At 44.8% G+C, this 23455-nt stretch overlaps 1 protein-coding gene across 1 annotated transcript in view; it reads right to left on the reverse strand.

Annotated features, from left to right (window-relative positions):
* LOC135541451 (bone morphogenetic protein 1-like) overlaps positions 1–23455 on the reverse strand; it is a 56096-nt gene that overhangs the window by 3976 nt on the left and 28665 nt on the right. Inside the window, exons 3-18 of the mRNA XM_064967714.1 lie at positions 23271–23414; positions 22854–22971; positions 21305–21483; positions 21041–21146; positions 13796–13920; positions 10502–10617; positions 5801–5903; positions 5525–5641; positions 4434–4579; positions 4088–4283; positions 3624–3749; positions 2693–2853; positions 2289–2469; positions 2001–2126; positions 1443–1570; positions 776–989 (exon numbers count right to left, since the gene is read on the reverse strand). Of these exons, the coding sequence (XP_064823786.1) occupies positions 776–989; positions 1443–1570; positions 2001–2126; positions 2289–2469; positions 2693–2853; positions 3624–3749; positions 4088–4283; positions 4434–4579; positions 5525–5641; positions 5801–5903; positions 10502–10617; positions 13796–13920; positions 21041–21146; positions 21305–21483; positions 22854–22971; positions 23271–23414 (2286 nt within the window). The remainder of the gene's footprint in view (positions 1–775; positions 990–1442; positions 1571–2000; positions 2127–2288; positions 2470–2692; positions 2854–3623; positions 3750–4087; positions 4284–4433; positions 4580–5524; positions 5642–5800; positions 5904–10501; positions 10618–13795; positions 13921–21040; positions 21147–21304; positions 21484–22853; positions 22972–23270; positions 23415–23455) is intronic.

Below are 23455 nucleotides of genomic sequence, written 5' to 3' on the forward strand. Positions count from 1 at the left end.
GATTGGGAGAATGTCATATGGTCAGATGAAACCAAAATATAACTTTTTGGTAAAAACTCAACTCATCGTGTTTGGAGGACAAAGAATGCTGAGTTGCATCCAAAGAACACCATACCTACTGTGAAGCATGAGGGTGGAAACATCATGCATTGGGGCTGTTTTTCTGCAAAGGGACCAGGACGACTGATCCGTGGAAAGGAAAGAATGAATGGGGTCATGTATCGTGAGATTTTGAGTGAAAACCTCCTTCCATCAGCAAGGGCATTGAAGATGAAACATGGCTGGGTCTTTCAGCATGACAATGATCCCAAACACACCGCCCGGGCAACGAAGGAGTGGCTTCGGAAGAAACATTTCAAGGTCCTGGAGTGGCCTAGCCAGTCTCCAGATCTCAACCCCATAGAAAATCTTTGGAGGGAGTTGAAAGTCCATGTTTCCCAGCAACAGCCCCGAAACATCACTGTTCTAGAGGAGATCTGGGCCAAAATACCAGCAACAGTGTGTGAAAACCTTGTGAAGACTTACAGAAAACTTTTTCTGTCATTGCCAACAAAGTATTGAGAAACTTTTGTTATTGACCAAATACTTATTTTCCACCATAATTTGCAAATAAATTCATTAAAAATCCTACAATGTGATTTTCTGGATTTTTTTTCTCATTTTGTCTGTCATAGTTGAAGTATACCTACGATGACAATTACAGGCCTCTCATCTTTTTAAGTGGGAGAACTTGCACAATTGGTGGCTGACTAAATACTTTTTTGCCCCACTGTACCTGCTGTGTGGGAGGCCTCGAAGCCCTTCTTCTGAACAGAGTTATCAGAGAAGAAGCGGATGAACATCTTGTTGGCGCTGGACATGATGGGAGGAGGCTCCTTAGTGCCACAGAAGCGACCCAGACTGGGGGCTTTGCTGTCGCGCCCGTCGTAGATCTCAATGTGGTCGTAGGCACACTCTAGATGGGCCTCCATGTCAATTGCATTGAAGGCCTGAGACAAAGCACGAGGGGAAAGAAATAAGCAAAGAAGGTGGCAGGTATACAGCCTGTTTTACAAAAGCTAGAAGAGCTGAGTATGAAATATAATGGTTCCCTATCAGGGTAATAACCTTAAGAAACCAATTGGAATAAAGAGCATAGACACATGCAATCACTTTTCATTGGCTTAGCCAAGTTAACCATATTCAAAAAGCTGAGATATGTACAGTCTGCCATGGATTAAGACAAACGGTATGATTGTGACAGAAGGGGGAGACATTTGTGGTTAGGGGATTGTTTCAATCAAGCAGAGGCTGTGGTGCTCAGTACGGTACAGTGCAAAGTCCTCAATGGTTTCCACAGTTCACCCCAATCCCCCTTCCCACAAACACATGCATACCCATACCTACACACACATGCAATCTGTATGTTAAGACTGTAGAGAGAGTTGGAGGGGGACACATACGATTTTGATGCGATGGCCTGCGGTGGTGGAGACTGCCCAGGTGCATGCCTTCTTGCTGGGGTATTTATCTGGCCAATTGGGGCTTGTGATGGTGCCAGTCACACTGTTCACAACGTGATCACAGCCGGCTGCAAAAACACATCCACAAGATCAACATCGCTCCCCTGTATCATTACTGCTCCACACAGGCCAATGTTCAAACTCCACTCAGGAGCTGCACTGTGGTATTTGGCACAAGAAAGTGTGTACTTGCTCACCTCCAATCATTGCAATAGGAAGGCATCCACTGGAGGCTGTTGAGGGGAGGACAGCTAATAATGTCTGGAACGGAGCCAATGGAATGGCATCAAACACATGAAAACCATGTGACTGATGCATTTGATACCATTCCACTTATTCCACTCCAACCATTATCTCCCCAATTAAGGTGCCACCAACCTCCTGTTAAGTCATCCCCCTAAAAATAACCTCCAGAGCTCCAACCCGCATAAAATACATAAACCCAGAATCAGTGTGCCAGTGGGTCTCAGTTTCAGTGTGCAGGTGGCCGATCGGTACCTTCTTTGCAGTCGTGTTTGTTCTCGTGCAGCACAAAGCCACTGCGGCACTGACAGCTGTAGCTTCCGAAGGTGTTGACACACTCGTGTTGGCAGCCTCCATTCTCCTTTGAGCACTCGTCTTTGTCTGGAGACATAAAGGGACACTACCTTCATGAACTTTCCTCCCACACTACCACCCTGCCATTAGCACTCAAACACACTTGTGGGGTCGAATTGATTAACCTTCACTCATACACACAGAAACAGACTCTTGGAGGGAAAGACACACACAGTGCCAAAGGCTCACCTGAGAAGAACTGAGCTTTGAATCCCTTCTTGGAGACGGTGTTGTCTGACTTAAACTCAATGCGCATGTTGTTGTACTGAGAGGTGATGGCCTCAGGTTTCTCTGCTCCACAGAATTTCCCATGTAGCCTTGAGTCTGCTGAGAGCCCACTGCGCACCTCCACATAGTCATATTTACACACCTGGACAGAGAAGCATCAGGTCATCACAACATGAAACATTTGGGAATGCAATTACAATTTGTACACAAATACGATGCACAGGAATATATACTATTACAAAGTACAATATAAGGACAACATTCTGTACTCTATGACAGACAGGAGGACAGATCCATGATGACACCATTAAGGCCCATGGAGACAAACCCAACCCGTGCCCAGTCATAATAACCCCGGTGCTCACGTCATTGCCCTCCGTCTCAAAGACGTCAAAGAGCAGGGTGATGCGGTACTGTGTGGGCGCCACCAGCTGCCAGATACAGTTCTTGTTGGGGGGGTACTCTCTCGGCCAGCCTGGACTGGTGATGGAGCCGTTCAGTTTGGTGATGAAACCTCCACATGCAGCTACACACACAGACAGACACACCGACAGACAGATGTCCATATGAGAGAAGACCAGGACAATAGTTAAGATGTGCCTAAACTTCATATGGTTATAAGGATAAAATGGTGTATATAAATATGTGTATCAATGACAATTTGTGCAAAACATCTATCTATATTGGTGGGATTTTATCACCCCAAAAGCTTAAAAGCACAATGTATGTCATCCAAAAAGGTTAAGCTGGGTATTATTTAACAATTGAGGATCATTTTCTAACAGACAACCTGGTATATTTTTACCAAAAGCTTAAACATGCAGAAATGTATGTCACCCAAAAGGGTTGTTGGATCATTTTTCAACGTTTGAAGAACATGTCATAGCAGGCCTCCTCCTCTAGAGGCAGACAGTGGTCAGGTTTGGAAAACGAAAAGGTAAAACAATAAACCCCTGCATCAGCAGCACTTCTGTCTGTTACTAATTTACAGATGATGGTCGTAATAGTCAGGATGTTTTCAACACTTGCTTTGTGCTCTGATTACCTGTGAAGTTGGAGTTGAATTTTGGTAGGGTGAGGGCAACAAATACAACCCCATTGGGTGGCAATAAATACAAATGACGAACTGTTGGGTACACACATCTCTGGAGGTATTTTTTCTAGCTACTGTATGTGGTGCAACTGGTGTATTTGGGGGGCAGTGACTAAAGAACAGCACTGAACTGCATTACTGTGTGACCTGCAGTAGAGGAGGCATTATTGAGCAGGCTCTGGTCAGTATTCTACTGTACTCACCCTCACAGCTGCGCTTGTCGGCAGCCAGCTCATAGCCCGGGTCACAGGCACACTTGTAGCTGCCCAGTGTGTTGACACAGCGTTGCTCACAGCGACCATTGTCTGGCTTGGAGCACTCGTCCATCTCTACAACCAGTGCAACAACAACAACAGGTTAGCGCCCTTTACATAGCCTCACAACTCAACAGCCTACAAGTGCACCCCTCCAAAACTAAACCAAAGATAAACATTAAAAGGTCACAAATGATGAATGATGAAATTGTCTCTCCTGAATTATATATAGTTTAACACAACCAATCATGACAGATTATCAAATTACTCAAAATGTCACCTTGTAATGACATGATGCTGAGAGATTCATTACTATGAAACTTAGGCTGGTAATTTCTACAACAAGGGCATATGCAATCAGCAATGACTCTCTGGGTGTTTATTTATACAGTACAAAACCCTTGAGATCTGACCTTTGAAAAAGTTGGCAGCGAAGCCAGCCTTATTGACAGAGCCATCAGACACAAACTTCATCCAGAGCTGGTTGGAACTGGTCTTAATGTCATCTGGCTTGTCGTAACCACAGAAGCGTCCCACCAGTGGGCTGTTCTCGGAGTTCCCATCCCTCACCTCCAGGTAGTCATAGGCACAGCTGTCATGCCTCTCAATCTAAGGAAGGGATGGGTAAAAGGGACAGGGTTAGAACTTCCAAGTCCTTTTCATTCCTCATACACAAAGGTTGCAGAGGATAATGGTATGGAAAAATGTGATAATGGATAAAGGGGGTGAAAGGAACAAGTAGAGGCCCGTATCTCTTACCTCAAAGGACTGGAAGGTCAGGCCGACGTGGTAGCCCTGAGACACACTGATCTTCCATATGCACACCTTGTTGGGCCGATAGTCGTCTGGGTAGTTAGGAGACTGGATCTGTCCGTTATCCTTCTTCACCTCCCCTCCACAGATGGCTGAATGGCAGAGAACATGTAGTGACGTCATAGCTATCTATCATCATCACCACATTTCTTTCAATGGGTTGATGGATTTCATAATGTGGATTAAATTAAATGGTTCCTATATTCAATACACCATGCTCTACAGCAAGGGGGGGGGTTGGGGGTGAAGTATGGCCCACGAGCCATAGCCGGCGCGTCGGGCACTTCAATTTACCCATTTTTCATGGTATAAAATTGTTAGTTACAATCTTGTCGCATCGCTGCAACTTCTGTACGGACTCGGAGAGGAGAAGGTAGAGACCTATGCGTCCTCCAAAACACAACCCAGCCAAGTCGCACTGCTTCTTGACACAATGTCCGCTTAACCTGGAAGCCAGCCGCACCAATGTTTCAGAGGAAACACTGTGCACCTGGCGTCCTTGTCAGTGTGCATGCGCCCAGCCCGCCACAGGGGTCACTAGAGTGCGATGGGACAAGGAAATCTCAACCTGCCAAACCCTCTCCTAACTCGGACGACGCTGGGCCAATTGTGCCTCATGGGTCATTCTGTCACGGCCAGCTGTTACACAGCCTGGGATCGAACCCGGGTCTGTAGTGACACCTCAAGCATTGTGATGCAGTACCTTAAACCCCTGTGCCACTCAGGAGGCCCCTGCAAATTGATTTTAACGAACAATTGGTCCCCCAAAAAATGCGTCCCTCCGTTGAATTTCAAAATCCCGATGTGGCCCTCGAGCCATAAAGTTTGTCCAACCCTGCTTTACAGTCTGGATACAATGTTACAATGAGCCATGCTGATGTGCTGGATACATCAGCATGGAGGCAGTCAGACTTGGGGGATTTGACAGAATCACTGAGCTGCTTTCAGGCATGTTGTTCAATCTGTGACCAATGTGGCCAGTCAGTCAGCTGAGTTGTGTTGTTATGGGGCTGCTGGGGATTGGGCTCTGGCCTTACCTTCATACACAGCGGAGAAGCCCTTCCCCACCCAGTTACTGCTGCTGCGGAACTCGATCCATAGGCGGCTGTCGGTGGAGACGATTGGTTCAGGCAGCTTATCCCCACAGAAACGACCTGGAACACACACACACACACACACACCAGACCACCGTATTACACTCAGAACTACCTTTTTGTCCAGACACCCTTGTGTTACATTTAAGTTTATTTTCAGCATCACTTTACCATAGTGTATAGTGCATGAATGGGACTAAGACATTCTTAAATCCTAACCTTTCAGAGGGGCTTTCCTGGAGTATCCATCTCTGATCTCAACATGGTCATACCAACACAGGTGACTCCTGTACAGATCCATGGAGGTGAAGTTCAGAATGATCTTAATAACCAAGAGAGCATAATGATTAATGAACAAAATACAGTCCAAACAGTTTCAACATGAGAAGAAAACAAAAATCCAGTGCTGACTTTAAAATCGAGATTTTATCATCCTTGGGAAAACTTAGTTATGAATTTAACTACTGTTCCCTGAAGGAGGGAATGAGGTATAACATACTGTGGGGAGTCAACAACCAATCATATTCACCTGAAGAAAATTGAAATCACACCCAACGGGCCAATGAATACCGGGCCCGCCCTCGGAAGCCCTACCTTCCTGGCAATAATACTCGCATTAATTTCTCAATTCAGTACTGCTCTTCAGTGATCCCAAACCCCCTGACGGCATGTGGCCAAAATATGTTATACCTCGTTCCCGCCTTCAGGGAACTGTAGTTATATTCATAACTGTACCTTCCCGTTCAGACGGTCACTCTGTATAACATTCTATGGGGACATACAATCACACCACTTTTTTCCCTAATACTGAACTGGGCGCTGAACTGTCAGCGCCCAATATAGGGAACCAGAACCTACTACAAATTGGCCATGCGCACTGACACGCTGCCACTACAGCCCAAGTCCATAGACCCCATGGTTCCAATAATAATAATACTTACCTTGCCATCCTGAAATATCAGTACTCGTGCAAGAAACCACAAGTCCAAAACAGAACACCTGTCGTGACTTGGTAAAGCGCACATTCATGCTGCATAGCATCAACCAGATGAACCATGGCAGCCTGAGGCTCAAACCCACAGCAAACCAGCAGTAACCTGGAAACTGTGTACTCGCCGCTGCCATGGCAGCCTGAGGCTCAAACCCACAGCAAACCAGCAGTAACCTGGAAACTGTGTACTCGCCGCTGCCATGGCAGCCTGAGGCTCAAATCCACAGCAAACCAGCAGTAACCTGGAAACTGTGTACTCGCCGCTGCCATGGCAGCCTGAGGCTCAAACCCACAGCAAACCAGCAGTAACCTGGAAACTGTGTTCCTGCCGCTGCCATGGCAGCCTGAGGCTCAAACCCACAGCAAACCAGCAGTAACCTGGAAACTGTGTTCCTGCCGCTGCCATGGCAGCCTGAGGCTCAAATCCACAGCAAACCAGCAGTAACCTGGAAACTGTGTACTCGCCGCTGCCATGGCAGCCTGAGGCTCAAATCCACAGCAAACCAGCAGTAACCTGGAAACTGTGTACTCGCCGCTGCCATGGCAGCCTGAGGCTCAAATCCACAGCAAACCAGCAGTAACCTGGAAACTGTGTACTCGCCGCTGCCATGGCAGCCTGAGGCTCAAATCCACAGAAAACTGTGGTAAACATGATAATGCCTCTTTACGCACTGCCACACCCTAAGACTGAAACCCATAGGGAACTGTAGAAACCTGGATAAATGTGCAACCTGCGCACTGCATTGCACCCACTCCCGGACCCAGCCATAAGAACACTATGAACCACACTGGGACAGTTACATCCATATGATAAAACCCAGTAACTGAATGCGCTGAGCCAGAGTCAAAAACTTTTTTTTGTGATTGCCTATGAACCCCAGAGAGAAATATGGGAAACTAGAGTGGCAGTGTGGAGCTCCACCTGTTTACTCGAGTCAGCTACGACCAGCCAATACCAATCCCTCAGGACAAGTCTCTGAATGTCCTTGAGTGGCCCAGCAAGAGCCCAGACTTGAACCTGATCAAACATTTCTGGAGAGACTTGCAAATAGCTGTGCAGCGACACTCCCCATCCAACCTGACAGAGCTTGAGTGGATCTGCAGAAATGAATGGGAGAAACTCCCCAAATACAGGTGTGCCAAGCTTGTAGCCTCATACGCAAAAAGACTCAAGGCTCTAATCGCTGCCAAAGGTGCTTCAACAAAGTACTGAGTAAAGGGTCTGGATACTTATTTAAATGTGATATTTCAGTTATTTATTTTTAATACATTTGCAAAAATGTAATTATGGGGTATTGTGTGTAGATTGATGAGGGAAAAACTATTTAATACATTTTAGAAAAAGGCCGTATCGTAACCAAATGGAAAAAGGCAAGAGGTCTGAATACTTCCCGAATGCACTGTAAATCTGCAGCATTGTGACCATATTCAATGACTAGGCCGCCACACCCTGAGCCTGGTACACTTTGTCCAGCTAATCCGCTGAGAACTGGCTCTGTTTATTTGGAAGCACCATTCTAGGATTAGCCCCATTGTTAGCCCCAGAGGCTAAGAACACTACATGACAAGAAGTATGTGGACACCTGCTTGTCGAACATCTCATTCCAAAATGGTGGGCATTAATATGGAGTTGGTCCCCCCTTTGCTGCTATAACTTCCTCCACTCTTCTGGCAAAGCTTTCCACTAGATGTGGGGACTTGCTTCCATTCAGCCACAAGAGCATTAGTGAGGTCAGGCACTGATGTTGGGCAATTAGACCTGGCTCGCAGTCGGCGTTCAGATTCATCCCAAAGGTGTTCGATGGGGTTCAGGTCAGGGCTCTGTGCAGGCCAGTCAAGTTCTTCCACACCAATCTCAACAAACCATTTCTGTATGAACTTCACTTTGTGCAAGGGGGCATTGTCTTCCTAAAAAGGGAAAGGGCCTTCCCCAAACTGTTGCCACAAAGTTGGAAGCACAGAATAGTCTAGAAAAGTCATTGTATGCTGTAGCGTTAAGATTTCCCTTCACTGGAAGTAAGGGGTCTAGCCCAAACAATGAAAAACAGCCCCAGACCATTATTCCTCATCCACCAAACTGTACAGTTGGCACTATGCATTGGGATAGGTAGCGTTCTCCTGGCATCCACCAAACCCAGATTTGTCCATCGGACTGCCAGATGGTGAAGTGTGATTCATCAGTCCAGTGAATGCATTTCTACTGCTCCAGAGACCAACGGTGGCGAACTTTACACCACTCCAGCTGACACTTAGCATTGCGCATGGTGATCTTAGGCTTCTGTGCAGCTGCTCGGCCATGGAAACCCATTTCATGAAGCTCCCGACGAACAGTTCTTGTGCTGACCATGCCTCCAGAGGCCGTTTGGAACTTGGTAGTGAGTGTTGCAACCGAGGACAGACACTTTTTACGCACTACCACTTTACGACTGAGCCGTTCTTGCTCCTAGACATTTCCACTTCACAGTAACAGAATTACAGTTGACTGGGGCAGCTCTAGCAGGGCAGAAATTTGACAGACTGACTTGTTGGAACAGTGGCATCCTATGACGGTGCCACGTTGAAAGTCACTGAGCTCTTCAGTAAGGCCATTCTACTGCCAATGCTTGTCTATGGAGATTGCATGACTATGTGCTTGATTGTATATACCTGTCAGCAACGGGTGTGGCTGAAATGGCCGAATCCACTAATTTGAAGGGTTTCCACATTTACTTTTGTATATATAGTGTCTCGCCAGCTTTCCATCCATCAGCACTGTGCAAAAAAGCCCAGCTTTTTCCATATCCTCTACACTCATGATCCAGCCTGGCTGAATGAGGGGAATCTCTAGTCGCCTTTAGCTCATCTGCGAAATCTTTGAATAGGGGTAAGCAACGCTTCACTGCTGCAGGGACAGGCGGTAAATACCTTCCCCCAAACTTGTACCAACTCTGCTGTGGGGGACAAGATGGCCAATCCACCCACAGGTGATCTACCACCCTATGACACAGCTCCATCAAAAGGCACATATACCACCAATGGTTCACTCTCCCACACAGAATCCAAAGCCGGGGCTTTAGGCTGCCCCGGATTGATGACATCCGATTCACACTCTGAAAACCCTCAAGAGCCAACAAGGGATTGTATATCATCTGGACTCTGAACACTGCCAGAGAAACCAGAATGAGCCTCACTCGGCTGGGTTGACAACTCTGACCACCACTGCTGCTCTTTTCCGGGTCTCAGACAACCCCATTCCTGGGGTCGCTTCACCGGAAGACCCTTCGCCAGCAGCCCCAAACTTTCTCACAAAGTCATCCAAACGCCCAATGGAAGTTGAACCACGCCGGATAAAATGTCACACAAACTGGTCTGAGCCAAAGCGTGTTTCCACCCCAGGCAACAGGACAGCACTCATGAGTATCTTTAATTTTCATTGTGAAACCACATGCCCTAGGGCACGATCGGTGGTTCAAACTCAACTGATTAGACTTTTTGAACTTACTCTTACCACTGGCCATCTTATTCAAGCAAGGAAGCATTAGCTACACAAGCAGAGTAGAAAGTAGTGGGGTTTTAGCAAACGCAAAAACCAATGCCAAGACCCAAAACTCGCAACATCTACAGGGACGAGTACTGTCTCCCCACTAACAGACACGTAAGTCAGAGCCGAATCTCGTAGTCTTCGTTTGCTTGAAATGTTTGTAAATTGCGTGACACGTTCCCCGGTGTTCCACGAACCCCGGTATTATAGCCAGGAAGGCGGGGCTTCCAATGGCAGGCTTGGCATCTATCTATTGGCCCGTTGGGCATGATTTCAGTGAATATGATTGGTCGTTGACTCCCCATGGTATGTTATACAGAGTGACTGAGAAAGGGAACAGAGTTATCACTAAGTCACAATAAACAAAGCACTTCAAGTTTTTATCTCAGTCAGTTTTCCATGGCCCCACCTTTTCCCCAGGTGTGACCGATATTCTCCAGATGCAGTGCATGTAGGCTGAGTATCCATTGGGGAAGCCAGGAGAGGAGAAGTTCCCACTGCTTTCCTGCAGACTGTCTCCACATCCTATCAACAGAGAAAGAGAGAGACACATGAACATGAGGACCACGCCAACCAGTGGAGAATCTAGCAATTCGTTTCTTTCTGATAAGGGCTAAAATACTGATTAGAGAAACAAAAATGAAGTAGCCAAGTCCCACTAAAGGCAGACTGTAGAAGACATCAGTTTGATGCTACAACTATAATCCTGAATCTTAGAGGGCAACTCTTTCATTTTCAAAATATCATCTGCTGATGGTGATGATTATCAACCTCTTCCAGTTGATGAGAAGCAATAGAAGACCGTATGAGACACATTCTATGTGCATCGTCTCAAAATAAATCTGTAAATAACCACTGTAAATAACCAAATCCTCTAGGAGACCTAATACATTATGAACATGCTGGTAGTTCAATCCTCCCTCTGGCCCACTGTGCTACAGGGGATAATTTCAACCAGCATGCATGCACAGTGCTCTAGGGGAACTACTCGGCGGGAGTAAGAAAAACATCTCCCACAACTGGTTACGTTCATTGGCTCCCTCCCTTCAGACCATAAAGCGTCAAATAACGCTTGGCAGAGGTCTGCTGATGCTAAACCATTAACAATCACTCTGAGGGGATGACAAATACTCCCAGGAATGCTGTGTGAATAAGGATACACTGCGCTGCGCTCGTACAATCTGTTTTCCATGAAAACAGAGAGAGACTCCTTCCTAGCTGCATCCTCTGTGCGCCACATCATCCACTAGCCCTTGTTCCACTGAGAGAGAGTTTATCACTGTGAAGAACACATAACACACCCACTTAAACAGCCCCACCTCTCTAAACCATCTATGGTGAAGAAAGATGATTCCCCCCACTAAAACCACATTCAGTGGTCCAGTTCTGGCCAGCAGTATACTGTTTATTCACTGAGCTTTAATGTGGTTCTGACAAACCCAGTTTTCCCAGTCTGACCCACAATTAACGCTCTGACATCACTTTTGTTTTATGAATGACTATTTTAAACTTGTCGGTTTATGCTATAAATCGACCTTGCGCCTGTAGTCGTTGTCCCTTCAGCCTTAACCTTATTAAACCTTTAAGTCTTTCTAAAGACCAATATAACTACTGGTAAAGTGTCAGGGCAGGATGTTTTCCTTTAGAACACATATGTTCAGTTTACATTTAAAATATCTTGATCTCTGGACACTAAGAATAGAGTATGTTGATTCCCAGCCATCATTCTAGTCATTGTTCTCTTGAGACCAGCCTTTCTTTTGAGTCTATCTGGGAAAGAGTGATGACACTTCCTGTTCTAGGGCACTGTTTACACTCCTTCCCCTAGCCAGGGAGTCACGGCAACTGTAGCCAGGGAACCACGTCACATCAATGGTAGATGCTCAACTATTTCCACACGTAAACTACATCTAGGACAATAAGGAGCGTTTGAGTATTCACGTTGTGATATTGAGACACGAAAAAGTAGAATAACATTTCTCACTCTCAGAGGTAAGCAAAAGCAACAAAAGCGCTATATAATGTCCATTGTGCATTATTATGTCAACTTCCTAGACCTATTGTTTAATATATACCTTATGCTATGTACAAACTACAGTGGCAAGAAAAAGTATGTGAACACTTCGGAATGATCTGGATTTCTGCATAAATTGGTCATAGAGGAAGATTAGATCAAATTTGAAGTCACAACAATAGACAAACACAGTCTGGTTAAACTAATAACACACAAACAATGATACGTTTTCACGTCTTTATTGAACACACCGTGTAAACATTCACAGTGCAGGGTGGGAAAAGTATGTGAACCCTTGGATTTAATAACTGGTTGACCCTCCTTTGGCAGCAATAACCTCAGCCAAACGTTTTCTGTAGTTTGGGATCAGACCTGCACAATGGTCAGGAAGAATTGTGGACCATTCCTCAAAACTGTTTCAGTTCAGCAATATTCTTGGGATTTCTGGTGTGAACCACTCTCGAGGTCATGCCATAGCATCTCAAATTTGGTTGAGATCAGGACTGGGCCACTCCAGAAGGCATATTGTTTTCTGTTGAAGCCATTCTGTTGTTGATTTACTTCTGTGTTTTGGGTCATTGTCCTGTTGCATCACCCAACTTCTGTTGAGCTTCAATTGGCAGACAGATAGCCTTACATTCTCCTCCAAAATGTCTTGATAAACTTGGGAATTCGTTTTTCCGTCGATGAGAGCAAGCTGTCAATGTCCTGAGGCAGCCCCAAACCATGATGCTCCCTCCACCATATTTCACAGTTGGGATAAGTTTTTGATGTTGGTGTGCCTTTTTTTTCTCCACACATAGTGTTGTGTGTTTCTTCCAAACAACTCAATTGTAGTTTCATCTGTCCACAGAATATTTTGCTAGTAGCACTTTGGAAAATCCTGCTGCACTATTGCAAACTTCAGACGTGCAGCAATTTCTTTTTGGACAGCAGTGGATTCTTTTGTGGTGAACACATGAACACCATTCTTGTTTAGTGTTTTATGTATCATAGACTCGTCAACAGAGATGTTAACATGGTCCTTATATTTCTGTTAGTCTTTAGCTCACACTCTAGGATCCTTCTTTACCACATTGAGCATTCTGCGCTGTGCTCTTGCAGTCATCTTTCCCTTACAACCACTCCTAGGGAGAGTAGCAACAGTGCTGAACTTTCTCCATTTATAGACTATTTGTCTTATCGTGGACTGATGAACATCAAGGCTTTTAGAGATACTTTTGTAACCCTATCCAGATTTATGCAAGTCAACAATTCTTCATCTTAGGTCTTCTGAGATCTCTTTTGTTCAAGGCATGTTCAAGGCATGTTTCACATCAGGAAAACTCAAATTGTGTGAGTGTTTTTACAGGGCTAGACAGTTCTAACCAACATTTCCAATCTCTTCTCATTGATTGGACTCCAGGTTAGCGGACTCCTGACTCCAATTAGCTTTCGGAGAAGTCATTCGCCTAGGGGTTTGACATAATTTTTCCAACCTATACTGTGAATGTTTAAATTATGTATTCAATACAATAATTTGTGTATTATTAGTTTAAGCAGACTGTGTTTGTCTATTGTTGTGACTTAGATGAAGATCAGATATAATTTTATGACCAATTTATGCAGAAATTCAGGTATTGAGGTAACACATATTTCTTGCCAATAGTATACAACAAAATGTGTTTGAAATAATTGTGCTGCTCTTACTGGAACACTTGTAGAGTTTGCGTGCCTGTGTGATATCCCCTTTGCTTAGCCTTGTCCTCTGGCCAATTGGCGGTCTCACTGCATTGACATCATAACGTGGCAGGATGGTGTCCAAGAAGATTCCTCTGCATTTCAGGAGAAGAGACCGCTGTTAGATCAAAACACTGCATAACCGAGAAGGCACTTGCACATACACACTGGTACACACTTTCTCAGAAAAGACACCATTCAGAGGGCAGTGGTGAACCCTAAAGAGCCATCGGCCAGCGGCTGAACTGCTGACACTAACACTGACAGTAGGCATTATTCAGTGATATACTGAGGATGCTGACACAAGCCGTGCTGCCCAACAATGTGGTCTCAGGGCAATTTGTATTATTCTGTACATAAATCTGTGACACTCCTTTTAGTATGATATGATACGTTAGGTTACATTATAAATGGAATAACATACGTACTAGAGGATGTGTAGTATCATACATCTTACTTGGTGGTATAATATCATACAAATTGGATGATGTACCTTCTCATACATCTTGGTTGACGTATAATATTGCATTATAGAATTATGGAGAGAATTTACTCGGCGGTTAGGAGAACTAAAACAGCAAAGGTTAGGCGAATTTATGTAGAAGGTTAGGTGAATTGGGTTAAGTTTAGAATATGGCTTAGGGGAAAGGTTAGCTAAAATGCTACAGTGGGCCCAGGCGCAACTTGAACATTCAAGCTTTGGATTGCTAGACTGTCACAGATAACGCTCACCCATCCTCCCCGACCAACCTCCCTACTTTTGTTTCTGTCTCAAGTAACTAGACCATTAGTAGGTATCATACATCTTGGTGGTGCTCAGAAATACGTCAAGTATATTTTGTATGGCTCTGATGCAAGGCGGTGCCCATTCAGTCTTTCTCATCAGTGAACTCAGCACAGAGAAGTGGAGCCACACCCATCAGCGGACCCATGACCCTTATCAACACTGTCAAAAACAATGACCTAACTTCATATATTATTATATAAAAAACAACCAATGGACTGTTACTGGACAGTGGTCCCCTCCAAGGCTGTAGGAATGTCCTCCTCAGAGAGAGGAGGTAGTTCAAACAGGTCTGGGGGTCAAAACTGACCTCCAACTGACCTCGTCATGTGTGCTGTGCAGATGGAAGAAAAACACTATCCAATTCCAATACTAAAAACCAAACGCCCTCCTCTGACAACTCTATAGGAAAATCTAAAACTTGATTGGTTTGTTGTATGGACAACAGCAATATTTAGCATAAGGATTAAAAGTCCAAAAGAACAAGAACAATTAGAAATATGTATAAAAATCACATCATGGTGGCTTGCCTTTGGCTTGAAAAGGAGTCCAGAACAGTTGATGGCGAAAAACCAGACCTTTTCACACCACTTTCTCACTTGACACTTTGCTAGTTTATCATCTCCTTTTTTCTCTCTGCAATGGTGAGCAAAGCCTGGTTCCTGGCTGTTCCCATGGTGACGTACCCATCAACGCCAGGCATGTGCAAACAGAGCAGCCTGAGCTAACAGTTTAAGCACTGTCTGTCTGCCTGTCGGTCTGTCTGTCTGCCTGCCTCCAGGAGCCCGTAAGCTGGCTGTCGGTGAACAACGCCACTCCAGCCAGTGTCAGAGCAGACAAAGGGCATACTGGCAGGTCTTTATTTGAGTTGGCTCTGCTTTATGCACCAGGCCTGAAAAATGTCCCCAGCGCAGAGGGGCGGATAAAGCCCAGGGTTGGGTAACATGCCCCAGACAGAAAAGCATGCCTTACTTGTCCCCAGGAGACACTTCAAAACATGAGGGCTCCCCATGAAATCTTGCCAACAACAATCTCGGCAAAGGCCCTGGCTTCCCACGGTGATTTACAGTAAAAACGCTGTGCAAACACACAGGCTAATAATGGGGAAACAAAGTTAAACATTGGGACAGGTACATCAACATCAGAGGAGGTTGGTAACACCTTAATTGGGGAAGACGGGCTCATGGTTTTGGCTGCAGCGGAATGAGTGGAACAAACACATTGTTTCCATGTGTTTTATGCCAATCTATTTGCTCCGTTCCAGCCATTATTATGAGTAGTCCTGCCCTCAGAAGCCTCCACTGATCAGCATGCAGGGGAAGTGTAAACTGTAAACTGAGAAAAGCTAACAGGAGCCCCTTGTCTCCTAATAAGGTGCTCTGAAAACACACTGACCACGCTCTCAATACATTACTTTTTCATCTCTAAACAGTGAAATAATTAAATAAGGCTGGCTATACTCAGGGAAAATAGGACATGCTCAGAGAGGTTGAATGACAATAGAGCAGAAAGCATCAACAATCAAAAACCTACTTCATTGTCATCCCCTGGCAAGCACATTGCCTGTACAGTTAGAAAAATAAAGAGCTGGACAGCCCACTCTGTGCAGTGGCCTGAAAGAGTGTTTGTATCCAATCTCAGCCTCCATGTAGAGAAAGAATCTCTCCCGGTTTCCCAGAATCCAGTTGCCACGAGCACATGGCAGGTTATTTGGGACAGGCTGCAATAGGAGGTATTGAGGAAAGGGCCAACCTCGGTGGAAAAAAAGGGAAGAACATTTTGAACAAAAGGAGAGCCAACAGCTGGTTCTCATACCAGAGAGCTGTGTAGTAATGATTACAGTCTGGTCTGGCCACCCTCTCCTCCAGCTCTCACTCGCCTCGCATGTGCCCAGGCTCACATTACATTCACACTGGGAAGCTGGGGCATGCCAAACCCCTTCCTGCAATTGGGAAAGAGGCATTGAATTGGAACAACAATCACTGATGCCAATGTTTGTAGCGCTAGACAATTTCAAATTTTGTTTATGTAAAAGATCTTTTGAAGAAAGTACGCGTCGAGATGCACAGCAGGTACCAACAATTTACCACACACATGGTTGAGGGAGGGAACCGCATGTTACCGGTATGTTAAACTCAGTGCCAGGGTATCCCCCCCATTGTCATGCAATCCCCTATAGACTGCACACTTCATGACAAGGATGTCAGGCAACATTTATCCATTGGCTTGTATGACTTATGTAATGACACCAAATTTACAGCTCAATCTCCAACTCAGTCCCAAGTGGACCTTTTGGCTTTGCTTTGATCCAACGGAAACAGACAGAAACAGTGCCAAACTGCAGCCTAAAAAGCAAGGAGATGGGTAAAACCCAAATAAGCATGCAGTTGTCATAGAAGCTGGGCTGGTCCAAATCTCAAACCGCCACTATGACACCACGGTCTCTGTCTGTGACTAACAGCATCTGGAGAGATTTCCAGAAGCATCCGACAGGGAGTCTGGAAGAAATAAAGAGGTCAGCTGGCACATAGGGACGCACTGGCACAGTGGAGTATCAAAAACCATGACACATGCACTGCTCTCCTTTTCAGTCATACTTCAAGGACAAGAAGCAATTTTGTGAAATATGAATTTCAAATTGCAGCAGCATCTACTACAACAGCACTTAAAGAGTTTGGTTTGAGTGGATAGTGGTTTTCCTGCTGTTTAGTATTACATAGATTCTACTGAAAAAAAATCTTAAGAGGGCAAAGTGTGACAAAAATAGAATCTTAACAGATTCCATCTCCGTGGCCATGAAACAAAAAAGCTGTGGGATATTTTACACTCCTTTTGTCCTTTATAAAAGCTGCACAAACCATCTATGACGCCTTGATCACAAAGGCCAATATAGATCAATCATATCAACAATTTATTGAAAAATCTATAGCTTGCAGACAGAACGCAACTGGAAACAGGATCAGTTTGATTCTGTACTCTCAGAGATTTGACTTGTCAAGTCAATGTCGGGGAAATGACATTGAATGGTCTCCAAGTTTATGTGATCATTAGTGGTTGACCTAAATCATGCTAGCAAGTAGACCTGACTTTTTTTTTTTTTTTACACCAGGGAGCCATGAAGCTAGCCAGCAGACACCTCGGGAATAAAACCCTATAACCTCCTAAAGAAGCCTGGTATGTGGGATCATGTTGCTAACGACGATCAAAGCCACTTCAAAGGGGCTCTATGTGGCATAATGAGGCAGTTCACACTGAGAGAGGAGAACTTTACAAGGAGCTTCACAGAGGTATGAGTGTGTCATGTAGCCTGATGTGCTGCAGCAGGGCCACTGGCGCTAGCGGCTCTACCTGAACCTGGGGTTGGATGTGGAGGTTTACTGGGCTGCTGCTACACACTCAGGCAGCTTGAGCCAACCAGGGGAGGGATAATTGGAACAACCTGTGGCTGTGGGTAAAAGCTGGCTCATCAAAAGGTAGACACAATCAAACCTTATGGGTAATTCCACCGAAACGGAATTGCACTGAGACGCAGACTTTTTTTTAACACTGACATTTTTACAACAAAAAAAAAACATTTCCTGGATGAACTTTGCAGATGCAAAGTTCGATAACAGAATTTTGGTGAAATCTCCCTCAGTTCTTTGTGTCCAAGTTTTCCAAAAACTCTTAAATATCTGCTCTGAATTAAGATTCAAAGACGTCTGCAGAAAGAATGGGGTGTCAGCTATGACACGACACATTAACTTAAAAAAAAATCTACTTTGGTTATTGAACTACAGTAAGTAGAGTGGATTTACACCTGGTAACGGAATTGCGGTAACAGAATATCATCTTGGCTCCATGATCTGCACTACACAGACATGCATACTTATGGATATGAATCTCATTCTCTTCATGGTGATATATCCTCTTTTGCATATTTGGGTATTATTCTACACACTGGCTATTATTTTAATGAGTTCTGCCCCGAAACAAGACCCAATTTGGTTGGTCCAGACCGTGCCAAATCTGAACCAATCATAGATGTCTACATTTACAAGTTTGGACATTAAAGTACAGCACAGTAGCCCTTAGTAGAGTAGAGGTCAGTACATATCAGTAAAAATACTATAACTAATTGATAGGTCTATCTTTACTTGTTACCTCTGTGAACTTTCATTATCCTCCTTCCTAATGAGGGAGTGAAATTTAAAAAATAGATTTTGGTAACAGGTATTTGGTATCAAGGCAGTTTCTTATGCTGTGCATACACTACATGACTTAAAATCGTAACAATTTGGACATGCTCACATTTCACGATTTCCTTTCACAGATCTTTTCATTCCATCCACATTACGATGATTGATCCTGCCCTGCCCTGCGTCTCTCGGTTTTCATAGGAAAAAAAATCTGACATGCAAATAGTGAGCTGCTTTGTTAGTGTGCACATTATTATGTGCAGAAACATTAAAACACGAGACAGAGGCGCAGAATAGAAGATATGAATAATATTTGGGGTTTCTGTCATGGTAGGACATAGACGTAATATTGCTGGATTCCGTTTTACATGACCCGGTGCCCGGGTGGGTGGGGATTTCACATAAGCACCCATGGAATGTTCTAAAATATTTAAACGCCACCCAACTGGGGCACTGGACCACGGAAAACAAACTTGTCTGTTGAAAAGGCAGCTGTGTTCTCTCCACTGCTCCATCAACGTCTTCCATCACCTCCGCCCACAAGGTGCGTGTTGTTGTTGCTTTCCTCTTCACCATCATTGTTTTGGACTCACATGCTGAATACTCATTGGCTATTGGCAGCAGCCCTTGCCCAATGTCGTCGCAGCACTGCTACCACAAGATGACCGACCAAATTTCAGACATGTCCAAAAATTCTCGGGACATCCGACAGGGGTATGGAACAGCCATCATTGGTGCAGCCTTGATCCGCGCAAACTATGCCAGTCCCGACCTACTGATCCTAGCCCAAATTCATAGGATTTCACCCCAATCATCAACATTAATCTGGGACGTCCAAAACATGGTATGGAAAAATCGTGTAGTGTATGCCTGGCATTAAACTTACAGATGGCTGAACCATTTCTCCTAAACTAAATATGTGTTGATATTAGTTGGTAGGCATCTTTATTTCAACATTAGTATTTAAGACTGTTTCTGGTAGATGTTTTCTAAGACCCCTTTTCCATCTGTTTGACCAGAAATCAAAGCTTCACTTAATTCAACATTTTAGGATGGAAAATTGTTGAAAAATGTATATATGCCTTAATTCCTCAAAAATATAGATTTTTAGCTTTCATTTGACACCCAATTTGATATACTTCTATGAACTTCGCATGTTGGTGCTCATGGATCCTTTTACATGGAAGTAGCCTTATCTAACAAATACCCCCCCTTAATACATAGCTGCCACTGGACAGCATCCCCACTGAGAGACGCAGCTACCTGAAAGACTGGAAGCAATCTATATGATATATGCCTAACCCCATAATACAAAACAGATAGGCATGGTATTACATGGGGTTGGTAAAGCATGCTGCAGTTTGTGTGCATTGATTTTTGTAGGTGCCCTTCTTACTACTAGACTACAGATGGACTGGGTAAGGTGGACTACACAAGATCAAAAAGTTGGTGTTGTCTAGGAAAACGTATAAAACATTCACCAGGATTGAAAGTGAAATCTCTATAATCCTGCTCTTTCTGGGCCCCAAAAAGCTAAATGGGCCAGATGTGTCAACTCTAATGACACGTTACTCCAGGCATCCTGGTGGATTACACTTTTTTACCCTCAGAAATCTCATTACAAGGACAAGCAATATAATCCTTTCTGCATCTCACAGAAACCACATCAGTTCACCCCTGAGCATTTCCACTGCATGCTCAAATGGAAGCGGTGACCATTGAGAGAGTTAAAAGATCCAAGCCAAAATAAATTTGCGGAAGAGAGAGAAAGAGTAGACACTCCCAAAAAGTATTATATTCTGCAGATGTTCTTCCTTTAAGCCAAGGCACTGACACGTTCATGAGGTCCATCACTGAGTTGTGTCTTTGTCCTGCTTCCCTGTACTTTAAATTCATCAGACCAACCATCATACAGGCTAAGTAACAGTGACAAGTCAGCAGTATATTTGTCCCCCAGTCTATGAATGTCAGCAGGTCATTAACTGAATAGTATCTAAGCTTCAATTTGCGCCACCTTTCCTAAGCCTTGAAGTCAGCCCCTGGCTCTAAAATTAAACAAAATAATGGAGAGAAAAAAGGAGACATTGACACATTGTAGAACTATGAAGTGATTCACATGGAAAAGACCTGAAGTGAGACGTGAGAGCAAAAGTGACAGTCTGGGAAACTGCTCTCTGGCCTAAACTGTAACTGATTTCCACGATGTCTGTTCTGCTCTGCTGTGTATGAAGTGGAACTTGGCCCATCTCCTACCTTGAGAATGTATTCCTGGCATAGTGCATGATGCTGTCAAAGTCATACACTTCTCCCAGAGAGTCCACCTCCCCTGGCTCCATCTTCAAGAAGTTATACTCCTGTCCTGTGAATGGAAGCAAGAAAACAGATACTGAAACCTGCAACCCACCCCTACCTCAAATACTGTACCAGAATACTAAATACAAAAGTGAGAGGCTATCTCCTAGAAAGGGAAAGATGAGTGCGCTGTTCCATACACAGCAGTCTACAAAGCAGTCTTACCTGGCTGGATGTTGTCCCTGATGATGCTGACGTGTTCGTCTCTGTCGGGTCGGGTGTGCTCGTGCCAGAAACCAATCACGTGGCCCAGCTCATGCACCACTATTCCAAACTTGTCACAGTTCTTTCCTATGGAGATGGCCTGGGGACCGCCACCCCTGCGGCCCACATAGGAACAGCACCTGCAGGGTCCAACACACAGAACAAAGATCAGTGACAGGTCAACAGGCAGGGTAACAAGCTAGTCCAAAGACTGTGGTAACTGGCTACATATTAGACTAAACTAAGTCACTTTTAACTTGGCAGACACAAAGATGAGAGCATTAGCTCAAGATTGGCCATCGTGCTTACCATAGTACTATGTAAATGCTACATTTCTGTGTACATCTCAATCATGTAACAAGAACTTGGTGAACTTCGTGTTACACCGGATATATAGAACTTTACTTCCACAAACATGAAAGTGTTAACCAGAAGGAGTGAACAAATAACGAATAAGCCAAGTGAAGTAGTCTATGGAAGGAATCCCTGTCCCTGTTCCTGGAGAGACGCAGGGTCTAATGCATATATACAGTATTAGGAACAGCATTCTTAACAGCCTTTCTAGCACATCATAGGAAAACTAGCGGAGGTGAGGTGACCCTACATCCTAATACAGTGGTAACATTCATTGATGCGTGCTTTACTGTAGATGGAGGGTTACAATGTGTGACAGTGAAGGATGGCTAACTTTAGACTGCAGGGCTCTCCATCTCTCCCTCCCTGACATGAAAGGGTCAGTGTGGAACCCCGGTCCATGGACACACACCGCGCCCCTGTGGGCCAACCAGCTTCTCTCTAATTACTGTGAGCCAGGCTTTCCTGAGACTGGCCTTGAACTTTGCACAGGACAGATGGGGCCTACAGCAGGCCAGCCCAGAGCCCAGGCATTCCCACTAACTGCGGTCGCCTGAGTGGATAATGTCATCCCTGTTACTCTGGAGGACAGTTACCAGACTAAAAATGTCTATCAACAGCTGGGTGGAAAAATGTCAGTTTATGCTCCATATCCGCTCTTTAATATGTTCTTCTTGGTAACGGATTTAGTGTACATGCAGAGCCAGAGTATAACGCCATCAACGTGGCTACAGTTTTTGTGTGAAATCTTTTGAACTTAAAAACATGCATAGCTAGGAAAAGGGCAAAATATATAATGTGGAATTACGGGTTAGGGTTAAGCTGAGGAGGTCTCCCTTGGGTGTCATTAAAAAAAACGTGACACCAGTGCTCAGTGAAAGATGTGTCAGAACTATGAGGCACAGCATGCATTCCTTGGGCATGAATGGTCGTCTTTCTCAGGACTTGCAGGGGGCTTCAATTAGCACAACTCACGCAGACAGACTGCGGACAGAGGGGATGAGCCAGCACTAAAGGACAGTGGAGGAGTGGTAAGGAAAAGTACTTAAGCGATAACTCATTATGGCTTTGTGGATAAAGGACTGTCATGTCTGAGCAGGCTGACCAGCTACACTTCCTTCCTGAGTGAGGCGAGCCCAGGCCTGCGTGGACTTACCCACATGGCCGGTAAGTGAACACAATGTAGCTCTCCTCTGTTGTCCTTTCGATAAAGGTCACGCAGGTATGCTTCTCCCAGTGACGCATGGCCTGGCGGAATATCGCCCGCTGGCTGCCTGAATGTGATGGGAAGAAGGGAGGAGATCAGTGAGGCTGACGTCCATAAGTCACGTAAAAAGGAGGATAGAATACCAATGCTAACAGCTTGCTCGTAGTGACAAATTCATTCCAAGTAAAGTTAATAAAAAATGGTATGTCCAATAGCTGCCAAGACATTCATTTTAATGTAGTGGATGCAAGTATGCTAAAGTATGCTTAATGGACACCAGCTACCACCTTTTAGTAGGGAACTATGTTATAGGGCGCATATAAGACACATAGGGCAAGTAAACAGAAGTGATGATGTGTGACTTACCACTGAAGTTCCCACTGATGACATAGGGAATGACACCTTCTGGCCACACCCTCTCAGGTCTGGATGTTGCCGCCCTTTTCCTGCGGTGTGATCCTTGCCGGTTTGGCAATGCTCTGTTTCGACTGGTCTCATTGGCAGAAGACCCTGTCATTCCCAATTACCAGCCAAAGATGAGGTTTGTACAA

This window comes from Oncorhynchus masou, chromosome 1 (assembly GCF_036934945.1).
Source record: "Oncorhynchus masou masou isolate Uvic2021 chromosome 1, UVic_Omas_1.1, whole genome shotgun sequence".
Classification (NCBI taxonomy): Eukaryota; Metazoa; Chordata; class Actinopteri; order Salmoniformes; family Salmonidae; genus Oncorhynchus; species Oncorhynchus masou.